This window comes from Aplysia californica, unplaced genomic scaffold, assembly GCF_000002075.1.
Source record: "Aplysia californica isolate F4 #8 unplaced genomic scaffold, AplCal3.0 scaffold00567, whole genome shotgun sequence".
Taxonomy (NCBI): domain Eukaryota; kingdom Metazoa; phylum Mollusca; class Gastropoda; order Aplysiida; family Aplysiidae; genus Aplysia; species Aplysia californica.
The window spans coordinates 272,311-285,834 of NW_004797837.1; the positions used below are offsets into that span (position 1 = coordinate 272,311).

At 41.0% G+C, this 13,524-nt stretch overlaps 1 protein-coding gene across 1 annotated transcript; it reads right to left on the reverse strand.

The window, feature by feature from the left end:
- Positions 1-2: 2 nt before the first annotated feature.
- Positions 3-13,350, reverse strand: LOC101850837 (ADP-ribosylation factor-like protein 2). Its single transcript, XM_005106972.2, has 5 exons — positions 13,175-13,350; positions 7,006-7,116; positions 5,999-6,161; positions 2,348-2,428; positions 3-1,742 (listed from the first exon to the last, which is right to left on the reverse strand). The coding sequence occupies exons 1-5, from the start codon at positions 13,237-13,239 to the stop codon at positions 1,608-1,610; spliced, it is 555 nt and encodes a 184-aa protein (XP_005107029.1). The 5' UTR covers positions 13,240-13,350; the 3' UTR covers positions 3-1,607.
- Positions 13,351-13,524: the final 174 nt, after the last annotated feature.

Below are 13,524 nucleotides of genomic sequence, written 5' to 3' on the forward strand. Positions count from 1 at the left end.
AAACTTTTGGATTTCTTTTATTGAGATTGTTCATCTTCAGTATTTAATCAGCAAGGGAAAAGATGAGGGTGTAAGTATTTTTTTAAATGTCAAAAAGAAGCTTTCTTTTACATTTATTTTTTCACACTGCACCTAAGTGGGGAACAACAAATCTCTTTCAGGATTCAAACTTCGTAAACCATGAATGACCAACTGCAACATGGCATTTCCTCAAATGCAGCACTGTTACATATCAGACACTGACAAAAACTAGTTACCTGACTAGCTCCAATGTGTAAAAGGCAGATGCTTTTCAGCACACCTTTAGAGGAAACAAAGGAAAGCCTCTTGCTGAGAGCATTTTTTATAAGGGCTGAAATCAGGTGAAAGCTCAAAGCTCAGGAGAGCTCTTCAGCAATTTCACCTGTCATCATTTGAATGAGAATTTCCTTCCATTTCTCTTGCATTTTATGTAATCAGATTCTGCACTTCTCTCAATAGCTTTTTATTCTCTATCATTATCCATAATGAAATGTAGGCTAATTGATGGGATTTTTTTAGACATATCACTTCGAATGAGGAATCCCCATGGGCAGGCAGCGTGGGGTAAATTGGGAACACAGGTAATCCCTTTTGTGGTATGAATTGTCATGGATATTCGTCTAGACTGGTTTTATGGAAGTATGTGAACCTAAAATGTCATACAGCAGTAAGACTATTTAATACAGTGAAGTCCCACTTAAATCGAAATCAGGGGGACTGCCAGATTTTCTTTGGTGTAACCGAGTTTTTGGTTTAGAGAGGTTACTCGTTTAAAATGCTGGGGAAGAAAATCAGGGATTACATTTTCTTTCGATTTCTCGCTGATTTCTAAAAGATGACTTTGCTGTACAGTATTTATTGAAAAATACAGTAGGTGTGTTGTCTAAGTTTGCTATCAATTTGAGGCATTGGAATGATAAATGTCAACCTCTGCAGTGCAATACAAATGACAAAGATTGGGGCTGAGGTGACAATGAATAAAACTCCTAAAAATACACCACTGCAGCTTCCCAATCAAAATAATAATGGACAACATTCTCTCTATGCCGTTAGGCGGCTCTTCCTGAAATAATATCACAAAAGATTTCATAGCTTAAGCTTACATTCATTCTCAACATTCCTACGAACCCTGAGAAGGGGCCCCTTTACTTTAGCACACTCACATTATACAAACATACCGATGTGTCTCAGTCATATTGTAAAATAACCAACGGGAACTCGAAAACAATGAAGCAGATAACTGCACATAACTGCAACACAAAGATTCAGGCTATTTGACATGAAAACGTTGAAGGCTTAAGACTCAAAGTCAAAGCTCTGCATGATATATATATCCATAAAAAGGAGGGATGGTGTGTTCCTGGTGTTTCAAAATACACTCTCAGGTTTCATGACACTACTAGGTAGATGTCCATATGCCAACCTTATAACGGGACTTACTGTATTTTTGTCATAGCACAAAGCCCTTTCAGACGTCAAAAAAAACAAAAGTTGCCAAGACATTTCTCTGGGTGCACTTCTGACATGACATAAGATACAATTTGCACAACATTCACACTAATGTACAAAGCCTCCATCAAATATATTTAATCCATGGTAAATATTCGAGAAGCAATATCGTTTACAACCCAGTCCATTCCATTCAGTAAATTGTCTCCTGTGACTGCACTGCAGTCTTGAATCAGCCAGTGATGTGTCTTTATGGAGTCGAGGTCCAATGCCTAGACAAAAATCAAAACATCAGATCATCAGCTGATACACGTTTACAAAATGGGTTTTACCAGTACAGTCTAAAATGCACACATAGTGAATTCAGCAGAACATGGAAATCTTTTATGAATTTCACTATGCACATGTTATGAGTACAAAGGAAATACTTGTATGAGTATAAATTTGGGACCTGAAAATATGTTCACTATGTATACATTTTGCTATGTGCATGTTTGCTGAGTGCGTGCAGGAACATAATCTTTAGCAACATATCACTATGAAAAATAAAGTCCTCACCACACAACAGCTAATTTGAAAAAAGTAACATGACTATAGTCCCAGTACTCAAAACATGATGCTTAAGTTAAAACACACTTTATAGTGGTTTGTGCACAATGATGTGATTGAAAAGACTATCTGGCAGCTTGAAAGAGAAATCCAAGGTCTAGGAAGAAATCTTTTGAGACCAAAAAGTCACTGTTGATAAGCGGAGCATGCGGTGGAAACAGCAAGACACCAAGATATCCTGACAGTCATTGGTGCAGTCAGGACGACTATTCAATTCAACGTTCAGTGTTCAATTTTTCACATCACAAAGACTGCAAATTTTCCTCACCTCTCTGATTTCTTTGGCAGTCAGTGACCCTGGGAGATCCTGTTTATTGGCAAATACTAGCAGTGTAGCCCCTGCCAGTCTCTGAAACCAAGCAGAATAAAATAAGAAAATGATATCAATTCATGGTACATGTTGGTAGATAATACTTCATGCTCTTTCACAAGACAGCCAACATAATTCTGGCTGCAACAACTTTAGACAGTCTTTAACATAATTTTATATTAGCAGCTTAACCCCTTTATGACCTATACGACATACACCATTCGTCATTTTTCTTACACGGCGAAGGAGGCAAGATGCTGATGTGACATACAGAGTTTGTCATGCCTTGCGAAGCGCAAGGACTATGATGATGGAACGTTGTTCGTCATAGGTCGTACACTGCATACTGCTTCTATTTGATGCATTTTGTAAAATTAATTGCAGATTTGCATTTGAGAATATTTATTCCGAAGAAAGAACATTTTTCCTTTCAAATATAGTCAGTGGTATTTGAAAACAGGGTCCAATTATAGGAAACTGACCACTACCTCTAGCCCTACTCTGTGTCCCTGGAGACCCAGAACTGTGCCTGGTGCAGCAAAAACTGACCCTGTGTCACATGGGGGTTAAACATCACAGGTAATTTTTTCACAATATGTTGATCACGCTTTTATGCAACCCAGCAACTTAAGTTGATGCATTAGGAGAAATTGTGGCTACGGTTGAAAATGGCTGTATCTGACTCCATCTTCATAACAGATTCATGTTACAGCAATCGGCTGCTGTCTATTCACAGATTTAAAAAAAAAAAAGAACTTACTTTCATTAAAGTCAGCTATCAGCCAACTAACATAAATAGGCTACATGTATGTGTTACGACCCAGTGGAATCAGGGGCTCATCAGTTTTTGGGCATATGGAGTTATTGGTATCATCTTAAATGTTGTACATTTGCCTTGCAGTTGATGAAAAGCATACTGATTTATCTTGAATAGAAGTGATTGAAGGAGGAGGGGGTCACCTGGTTTCGGAGGTAAAATTAGCAAGAAAATGGCCGCCAAAGTTTTGTGACTTCCATAGCTTAGAATCCTTGGAAACTGTAAATTTAAATTTGCTGGGCCATTAATCAACATTTTTCTATAAAATTCACACATAAGTGTTTTTGAATGGACACACAAGGTGTTGAGCAAAAAAATAAAAATTTGAAAAAAATGTCCAAACAGGCAGAAACATGTCGATTCCTCGGATTTCCTTATTACGACGAGCACCTGATTTCACCACGATGCCTCACATATATCTTGATTACCAATGTTTAGACCAGAGAGGGTTTACAGTAATAGAGAGGTGACACTCGTGGCGGCGCTCCATAACAACAGTGCATAACACGGAGATGCTCAGGGATGCTGTCATGTCATGAGAAAATGTAGTGCCGTCTGTAGTTAGTTCACTAGGTTACTAGGCCTTTAACAAAGAAGGAGGCTTGTGATTTCTATTGCATATTTTAGGCAACCCCCTGCCTCCCTTGGCCATACATAAACTGTAAGACCTGTTTTTGGCTTAAGTTAACATACATTCTAGTAAACAACTAGACGCAGATACATTACTTCGTCCCAATAGATCTGAAAAAATAATATCACTGTAATAATCGGTTTCATTTTCAGCAAATCTATTCGTTCTCCAATGTCTCTCTGTCATCTCTCTCTCTCTCTCCCTCTCTGTCGGTCTGTCTGTCTGTCTTTTTTTCTCTCCCTGTCTCTTTTTCTCTCTCCTTGTCTATCTTTCTCCCCCCTCTCTCCCTCTGTCTACCCGTCTGTCTACCTGTCTGTCTGCCTGCCTGTCTGTCTGTCTGTCTGTCTGTCTGTCTGTCTGTCTGTCTGTCTCTCTCTCTCTCTCTATCTATCTCTATCTCTCTCTGTCTCCCTTTCTCTGTCTCTCTTTCTCCCCTCTCTCGCTCTGTCTATATGTCTGTCTGTTATCTGTTTCTGTCTGTCTGTCTGTCTGTCTGTCTGTCTGTCTGTCTGTCTTTCTGTCTGTCTGTCTGTCTATCCCTCTCTCTCTCTCGCCCCCCTCCTCTCTCTCTTTCTCTCTCTCTCTCTCTCTCTCTGTCTCTTCCTCCCCTCTCTCGCTCTGTCTATATGTCAGTCTGTTTTTCTCTCTCTGTCTCTGTTTCTGTCTGTCTGTCTGTCTGTCTGTCTGTCTGTCTGTCTGTCTGTCTGTCTGTCTGTCTGTCTGTCTGTCTGTCTGTCTGTCTGTCTCTCTCTCTCGCACACATACACGCAAACACACACACACACACACACACACACACGCATTATATTAAATTCTCACAATTTCAGATCATGGAAAAGCACATGAAGCAATAATGATAGATCTACCACTTAAAGCGTTTAATAGGATCCCTAACACCTTCAATCTCCCATCCCCCCTCCCCCCTAAAAAAAAGGTAATCGGACAAAGAAAGTAGCAAAACCGATCGAGGTAATCGGACAAAGAAAGTAGCAAAATCGATCGATGGCACTTTGTATTTAGACATCTTTTCGCAGACCCAGGTAACATATCTTTCACTAGTAGAATGCAAGCTCAATTTGGGCATTTAGACAGGATTAAAAAAAACAATTTATAGCTGATATAACAAAGTTGAAGTGTGTTGAGTTTGTGCATGGAGTGTCAGTCTAGTAGGACCACAATCCCATTGTCATTATTTAGATCTATATTATTCTATTCATCAAAATACATTCGTCATTCTTTGGAAATCGAAAGAAACTCAGATTTTCATTCTAATAGGTGCAGTTTATAGCATAACACAATTGACATTTCGTGCTAACCGGGGTCATGCTTGTCTGCGATCAACGTGAATGCCTTGAACAATGGACGCAGTTTGTATTGTTTACCGCGCGTTTTTCCACGATCAGCTGGTGACCCAGATACGTGCATCCGGGCGAAGTGTCATCTCTCTAGTATTACTGTAAACTCTCTGGTTTAGACACAAATGTTTCGGGCATGGAAAGTCAGCAGAGATACAGACACGTCACAATATCCACCCCCTCTCCCTGGCTACCGGACAATGAAAGACTAGTCTGGACATGAATGTAAATCTAAGTAATGAATTGCTCACTGGTCCGTGGAAACAGACATTGCTGTATGCTTAGCCCTACATTGTGATGCAATTTACAGAATCGAAAGTCAGGCTCAACGACTTCGTTAGATCCGAGTTTCACTAGAAAATGAAAATCAAACCCCTTTGGTCACTATTTAAAAATTCACCTGTTAACATGGATTTCAGGCACAACATTCTGTCACAATGTCTTCTGCACAGCATTTTAAGAATTTATCTGATAAGTTTATTCCCTGTAAATGTGCCTATTTTCAGAAATATGCATTTCAACACAAGCATTATATCATATATATACCTCTACAAGATGTCTTCTTCAACGACTCTTGAAAAAAAACCTTCCAAAATATTAGAGCTTTTATAAGAAGACCGTAGTCTGTGATGTAGGCCTTATTGTTAAGCCAGTTAAGCTCTTCATTGTTTAGCGAGTTGCAAAATTTAAAGAGTACGTTCATTTGTTTGCTGGGATGTCGTATCCTACTCAGCACAGGTTGAGTATAACTTTTATAACATTTTCAATATAAAAACAAAGAAAAAAAATGATAAAAGTGGGCCTACCTCTTCAACCAATAAAGCGTGGAGTTCTTTTTTGCAGTCATTCAGCCTCATGCGGTCAGCACTGTCTACCACCCATATCAGGGCATCAGTGCTTTCAAAATAGTTTCGCCAGTACGACCGAAGAGACTTCTGCCCACCAACATCCCAGATATTGAGTTTGAACCTGCAATAAAAGATATATGTACATTGGGAGTAGGAGTGTACATCCTTGCCGCACAATTGAAACAAGAACTCTTGTCCTGAGCATCCTGGTTTATCATAATCTCCTTGCCTGAGTATTATACTATTGCATTTTTATGGCTATGTGCACAGATATAAAGTGAGGAGGAGAGGATATGTGAGAGTGTGTGTATGGGTGTGCGCATGTTTGTGTGTACATGGTGAAATCACCGAACAAATGTGCTAAGATCTCGACAATAAAGTATCTATCTTATCGTAAAACATCTTTGCTTATCACACACTATTAAATTAAACTTATCCTTGTAGAAGAACCATAAAGAATTTACCAAATCATGATACACTGTTGTACACACGAAATTTGGTTGTTGTATGGGAGCAGAAATTATTACAAAGCTGACTTTGCTGGGCGCCATGAGAAAAGGGTTTGAAATGTTACGAATTAGTCAAGGACATACTGATGTTATATTGATATGGGCCTACCTGTCGCCAAAAGATATTTTCCTCAGCTGAGAAGTGCTGAAATCTCTCTCTCATTTGTCAAACTCAAAGACTGTTACTGTTACAGCACATTTCACACAAAGGTGAAAAATGTTACAACATTGTGAATGATCAGCAAAAAACTGTCTTCACATCTAAGTCAAAGTACATATTCTGCGATTAAAGAGGAACAGGACATTATTATATATACATGAAGTGTATTATTTGATACAAAAATAAGAGGTCACATGATAATGTCTGTAAATAAGCACGAGGGAGAGGTGAGATTCAAACAAACAACAACATGAGTTTAATTTATGACCTTATTATGAATATCAGTATAACTCTACCCTCTGTGCTCCAGGGTCTTGATGTTGAAACCAAGAGTTGGAGAAATGGTATCAATATCTTCCCCATTGAATTTCTTCAGAATGGTAGTCTTGCCAGCATTGTCCAGTCCACTTGTGCAGGGTTAAGGTTTGACTTTGACTTAAAACAAACATATGGTTAGGTACTTTACATAATAACCCTTCACAATCAAAATTCAATGAAGGGAAGTAAAACACTTCTTGAGATCACCTGTCTGTAATCTTGTACATGTATACATGTATGTCTGTATCCCTCCAACATAATAGACTATATTTGCAGAGCACTTTTGCGATGAAACCCCTCTACAGTTCCAGAGATTGTCTCCGTTAATAATAATAAATGTATGGCTTAAATACAGAGTTATGTTTATATGTATCTCCTCCAAAATGCAAACCTAACAAAAAAGGGGGGCTCTCGTAACAGTGTTCACCTAAAATTCTATAGTAAGACCCGCGTTTGAAACCTGATAGCGACGGTAAATTTTTTTCTCTAAAATCTTCTCCTTTCACATTCTTTCCTGCTCTCTAACCATGTTGTCTTCTGTTTTCGTCTCCACTTGCTGCCCCCACCCCCATTTGCCCCCTCGTCTTGGCTCCTGACTCTTTCTCAATTCTGCAGGGCTCTTTTCTAATGGCTTTTTCTTACTGCTGCTGCCTTTCATCTGCAACCATGATCTTAGGGTAGGTAAGATATATTATAAACACTTAGCCTTCTCAAATAAGGGAGAAAAATCTCGGAGGTGTCATGTGCAAGTTGCACACATTAAAGATCATCCCTTAGTGGTCCACAATCATTAAGAGTTACTGTCACTTTAGGTAACGAGACTATGACTTTCACTTTCAACACGAATTGTAAATTGCGTCATTTTCCTTCCTTTTGAGAGTACGCAAGTTGCGTCACCATTCATAGAACTTGGAGATATACGCACAACACGCAGCTCATAGCAACCTTTTTGAGAATAAATCGGGATTCTATCAACAACACATGGTGGCAGTAGGGTGAACCAAGTATAAGCCAAGTAAGTAAAACATGTCGTTTTTTAAGCCTCCAGAATCGTTCACACTCGCACACCCCTCTTAGTGGGAGGATTGGAAAAACAAGTTCAAAAGATTCCGCATAGCTACCAAATTGGATAAAAAAGAAAGCCTCATAAAAAATAAGCCAGCTCGTATGCGCAACGGGCGACGATGCAGCGAAAATCTTCGAGAGTCTTGGGCTGACTGAAGACGACCAACTGACTTTTGAGCAAGTTATAGCAAAGTTTGAGGGTTACTGGAATTTGAGACGCAACATCGTCCATGAGCGCGCTCGTTTTTCAGAGCGCTGTCAGCAGCCTGGTGAAATTCACTATTCAAACTTGCTACAGTGGCAAAAGTACCTTCAAAGGAGGAAGCCATCCGAGACAAGCTCAATATTGGGGTATTGAGCAAAGAACTCAGGGAAAAACTACAACTACAAGCAGACTTGACACTACAACAAGCCATCAGTCAGGCCCATCAATACGAACAAGTGAAATCGCAAAAGAAAGAGCAAAAGGATGCAGTGGACCGACAAACCCTGGGCAGACCTTGCGCGGTATAGGAGGCTCCGACAGAGTGGGCCACAATAGAGGTAGAAGCTCGTTCAGCAGAGGTGGAAACAGAGATAGAGGGAACCCTGCAAGAGGAAGTCACAACCACAAACAAGGAGGGGAAATGTCCAAACCGTGGAAATCTTTTCCATGGAAGAGGGCAAGAGTGCCCAGCAAGTGCATGGCACAAGTACAATCATTTCAAGGCAGCTTGTCATTCGTCCAAGAAAGTTGACATGCTCAACGCAAGAGAAGCCCTAGAGGACACACTTCCTGGGAAGCCTAGGCAAGGTTGATGACCAAGAACCTCCATGGCGCATCACCGTGAAAGTTGGAGAGACAGATGTCAAATTTCAAGGTCACCACAGGGGCGGATGTCTCCATCATCCAAGCTACAATATGGAGGAAGCTGCAGCCCTCACCCAAGCTGCAAGGAAGCTCAGCCAAGCTCGAGAGTCAGGGGGGACCAGTCCGTCACATGGCCAGTTTATTGCCAGGACCAACTGGCGTGGCAGACAACTATGGTTTCGAACATTTGCTGTTGATGGAAACACAGACTGTCTACTGGCCAGAGGAGTAGCAACTAAACTCGGGGTCATCCAGCGAGTTGGCAACACACACAAGTCTTTGGACAGCTAGACAGACGGCCTGTTGACTGCGATCCAGTCAAGATCGGCCTATGTGAAGAGGTAGAACCCTACAGTTTGCAAACTGCAAGATGTGTACCAATTCCGCTTCTCTCTAGGGTCAAAGAGGAGCTACAGCGGATGGAAAAAGCCAAAGTGATTGAGAAAATCACAGAGCCCACAGACTGGTGCAGTCCCATGGTGCCAGTCCTCAAGCCATCGAAAAAGATTTGAATTTGTACAGATTTTAAAAAGCTGAACGTCGCTGTAAAGCACAAGCAATAGATGCTGCTCATATTGGATGATCTCCTGTTCAAGCTTCAGAGATCAGCTGCATTTTCATATCTTCATGCTACATCTAGGTTCCACAAGCTACCACTTGATGAGGCCAGTCAGAAGTGTACGACATTCATCACAAGGTCAAGGAGATGACCACGCAGTCACCAACACTGGCATTCTTCGACCTCAATAAGCCATTAACAGTTAGCGTAGATGCCAGCAGTTACGGCACAGGGGAGTCCTTCTTCAAGATGACAGGCCCGTTGCCTTTTCTGCTAAAAAACCTTGACGTCAGCCGAGAAAAACTACACGCAAATAGAGAAGGAGTGTCTGGCCAGCGTCTGGGCATATATCATATGAGAAGTTTAAGCAATACCTGGTGGAACTTGAGTCGTTCACACTCATTATTGACCACAAACCACTTGTGCCACTCATGAACAGCAAGGATCTCAGCGACGCTCCTGTAAGATGCCAGCAGCTGTTGATGAACTGCTGAGATTCAAGGCAATAACAGTACATGTTCCCTAGAAGCTGATGGCCGTAGCCGATGCTTTGTCCAGAAGTCCACTCAAGCATGACCAGACTGACAAAAATTGCAGCGGTCGAGAAAGACATTGAGCTTCACGTTGAGGTGGTGAGGCTCCAGTGGTCCACATCTGACAACAAGCTGAAACAAATGGCCAATGAAACTGAGAAAGATAAAAAAACTGCAAGCAGCAATCCAGATGGTGACAAATGACTGGCCAAGCGAGAAGAGCAAGATACTTGAAAACCTCCTCGACCTGTACCAGATGAGAGGAGAATTAAGCACATGTCATGGGCTACTTCTACAAGGAAGCCGAATTGTTGTTCCCCTATCAATGAGGAAAGAAGTCATCGAGAGAATCCACGACGGACATCAAGGCATTGTCAAGTGCCGAGGGAGAGCAGCAAGCTCCGTTTGGTTTCCTGGTATCAACGACGCCATCCCAACGAGAATCGCCAACTGCCAACATTGCCAGGAAAGCCGTCCCAATCAGAGGAGAAAACCTCTCATCCCCACCAAACTGCTGGACAGACCCTTCCAAAGAGTGGGAGCAGACCTGATGACCTTCAAGAAAAGGGACTACCTTGTGGTCATTGACTACTACAGTAGATACCTTGAAATCACACATCTGCCCAACACGTCTACGGCAGTAGTGACTGGCCGGTTGAAGAATATCTTCTCTCACCACGGAGTTCCTGAACTGGTTTTTACAGACAATGGAAGCCAGCTTGTCTCCAAGGAATACCGCAGTTTCGCAGAAGAATGGGGATTTGAAATCAACACGTCCAGCCCGTACTACGCACAAGCAAATGGAGAGGCCGAGAGGGGAGTCCAGCTGCCAAAGAAGATTCTTGCTCAGGGAGACCCATTCCTTGCATTACTATACACTCTCCTATAGAGCCACACTGAAGACGCCTACATGGATGAGTCCAGCAGAACTGGCAATGAACAGGAGACTGAGAACATCCCTGCCGTGTCTTTCAGAGAATCTGAATCTAAAGCTAGTTGACCAAGAAGCAGTGAGAGCCAGGGATGAGAAAACCAAGCTGCATTATGAACAGGCCTATGATCGAAGGCATGGAGTCCAACACCTTCCTCCAGTACTGTTGGGCAACAAGTTCCTGATCAAACTTGACCACAACAAGAAATGGCACAACCCTTCAACTGTATCGAAGAATGCGCAACGAGATCCTACATTCTACGCTCACAGATGGGAGTCCCTCCGGACGCCGATTGCAGTCCCTACCCAGGAGCACCCTCTCCTGGTGTTGGTCTTCGTCCCTACAATCCCTCTGTCCCAAAACCACATGACCTCCACAGTTCCCTGATGCTGTCTCGAGACAAGACGACATGGCCAAGCCAGCATTGGAGCTGACAGCCGAGCTGAAGGCCAGACCAAGTTCTGAGACGCAGGGGCAGCCAAGTTCTGAGACGCAGGGGCAGCCAAGCTCCGAGGCAGAAAGTCCTACTGCTCCTGTTCCTGCTGGCCCACAGAAGGCGTGCTGTGAAGCTTCTCCTGCTTCAAAGACTGACCATCCGATGCTGACAAGAGTGCAGACTTCATCGGTGAAGGGAAATAGACTACTCTGTATGCCAGCTGACTATTATTAGGCACTCCTTGGATATGATGGTCCCAACTTTTGTGACAGGGAAATAACCCAGAGAAAATCTAGAATCTAGTTTTGACCCCACCGACGATTACTTCTGGTACTAAACGATTACTTTTTGATGCGCCTGCCGATATGGAGAGATAGCCTATCAAACCTTCGAATTGCAAAACATGCATGCCCCCCTGAAACACCCCATGTTTTTTTGGTTTTTTTAAGGTAAGGGGATACCCCCCTTGCCTTGTTAAAAACAAGTGAAATTTTACTGCTCATTTTGTAGGCTAGATTTAGATTAGATCTAGGCTAATGATAATACACACATAAAAAACATTGATACCGGCTGTCTAAATTAGTATTGATATCCGGTAGGCCTACACAAAGGTCGGGACTTATATCCAAGGAGTGACAATCAGTTAGTCAGACTCGGCAAACCTTCGGCTTCGCACTGATGGAAAGTAGACTGAATCAGCAGGTTTTTTTGTTGTTCAGGTATTTTTTTACTTATACACACCCGTCTCATGTTCAGGTTTAATATACTTCTTTTCTAGTATTTTGTATGCTGAACACGAATATGGCCTTCGTTTCTGCTGCAAATCAATCGTTATTAAGTATTGATGTTTGAAAATAGTAAATTTAACAGGGGGGGGGGGGGGGCATGGCCCCCTGACCTAAAAAGAATTTGGGGGTTTCAGGGGGGCATGCCCCCCTGCATTTCACAATGATTTGATGTTTTGGCAATTACGATTGATATTTACTTAAAAACAATTGATTTGCAAGAGCTTTAGTGGCCGTATGTGTGTTCTACAGCAAAAACTATGGCAATTTAGCCCTCAAATCAATGCATCTATGTGTGGGTGCATAGTAAAAATTTAGGCGATTGTGTAGATTTCCGCGTTAAATTCCGATACTACACGGGACATCTGACAAACTCTGTTATTCATATTTACAAGAATATATGTGGAAGCAACAATTTAAGGAAAACATTTTTGGCAATCTGTATTGGATTTCATTTTATTACTCTGTTTAACAATTTTGGCAATATTCTGTATTGGATTTCATTTTTGGGATTGGATTACTCTGTTTTTAAATGGTAAGTTCTAGGGCTTAAATGGCTTAAAGGCCGATTAAAACTAGTATCGGAATTTAACGCGGAAATCTACACAATCGCCAAAATTTACCATGTTCCCTTAAGCTGACAAAATATTAATATATGTTGTATTCACCTTGGCACTGACAATGTTATTATTATAACTATTTGCTATGTTATTATTAGTGGTGATGATTGATGACTCATTTTGATTTCGGTACTAAGAGTAAGAAGTGCAGTTGCCAGTAGAAGTAGAAGGTAGGAGAACAAGATTAAGATTAAGAATAATTCTAGATTGCTACATGATCTAGATATAGATCTAGAATCTATATATCTATATATATAAATCTAATTCTAGATCTAGAATATAGATCTAGATCTAGATATAGATATAGATATAGATAGATCTAGATATATATTAGATCTAGAAGTCTATTAGACCTCAAAAAGGATACAGCATTAATAAACGAACTTCTTTTTCCTTTTGTTTCATCTTTTTCAGTATTGTAAGAAGTCCCATAGTTGTACAAAACAGGTAGTAAGCTGAAATAGGCCTACTGAAACTGAACGTATCCGCAAATCAGACACAAGAATTAATTTTATGTTGTCAGTTGTTAGCTATTTTTTTCTGAAAGTAGCCCCCCTTGATATGGCTCCCAACGTCATTCTTATGTATCGCTATTTTCGTGAATAACTCATTACAATTATTATGATAAATTTGGAGCATTCTATTTGAAAATATTTACAATAATTCTTACAGTATTCAAATCATGCTAATTTATCGTACACATATTGTATGAAAATA

Coding starts and splice junctions, on each gene's coding strand:
- LOC101850837 (XM_005106972.2), bottom strand. CDS start 13,239: ATGGGACTTCTTACAATACTGAAAAAGATGAAACAAAAGGAAAAAGAA. Junction 6,162..7,005: donor AAGACCCTGGAGCACAGAGG/GTAGAGTTATAC, acceptor CTTTTATTGCAG/GTTCAAACTCAATATCTGGG. Junction 1,743..2,347: donor CTGCCAAAGAAATCAGAGAG/GTGAGGAAAATT, acceptor ATTTTTGTCTAG/GCATTGGACCTCGACTCCAT.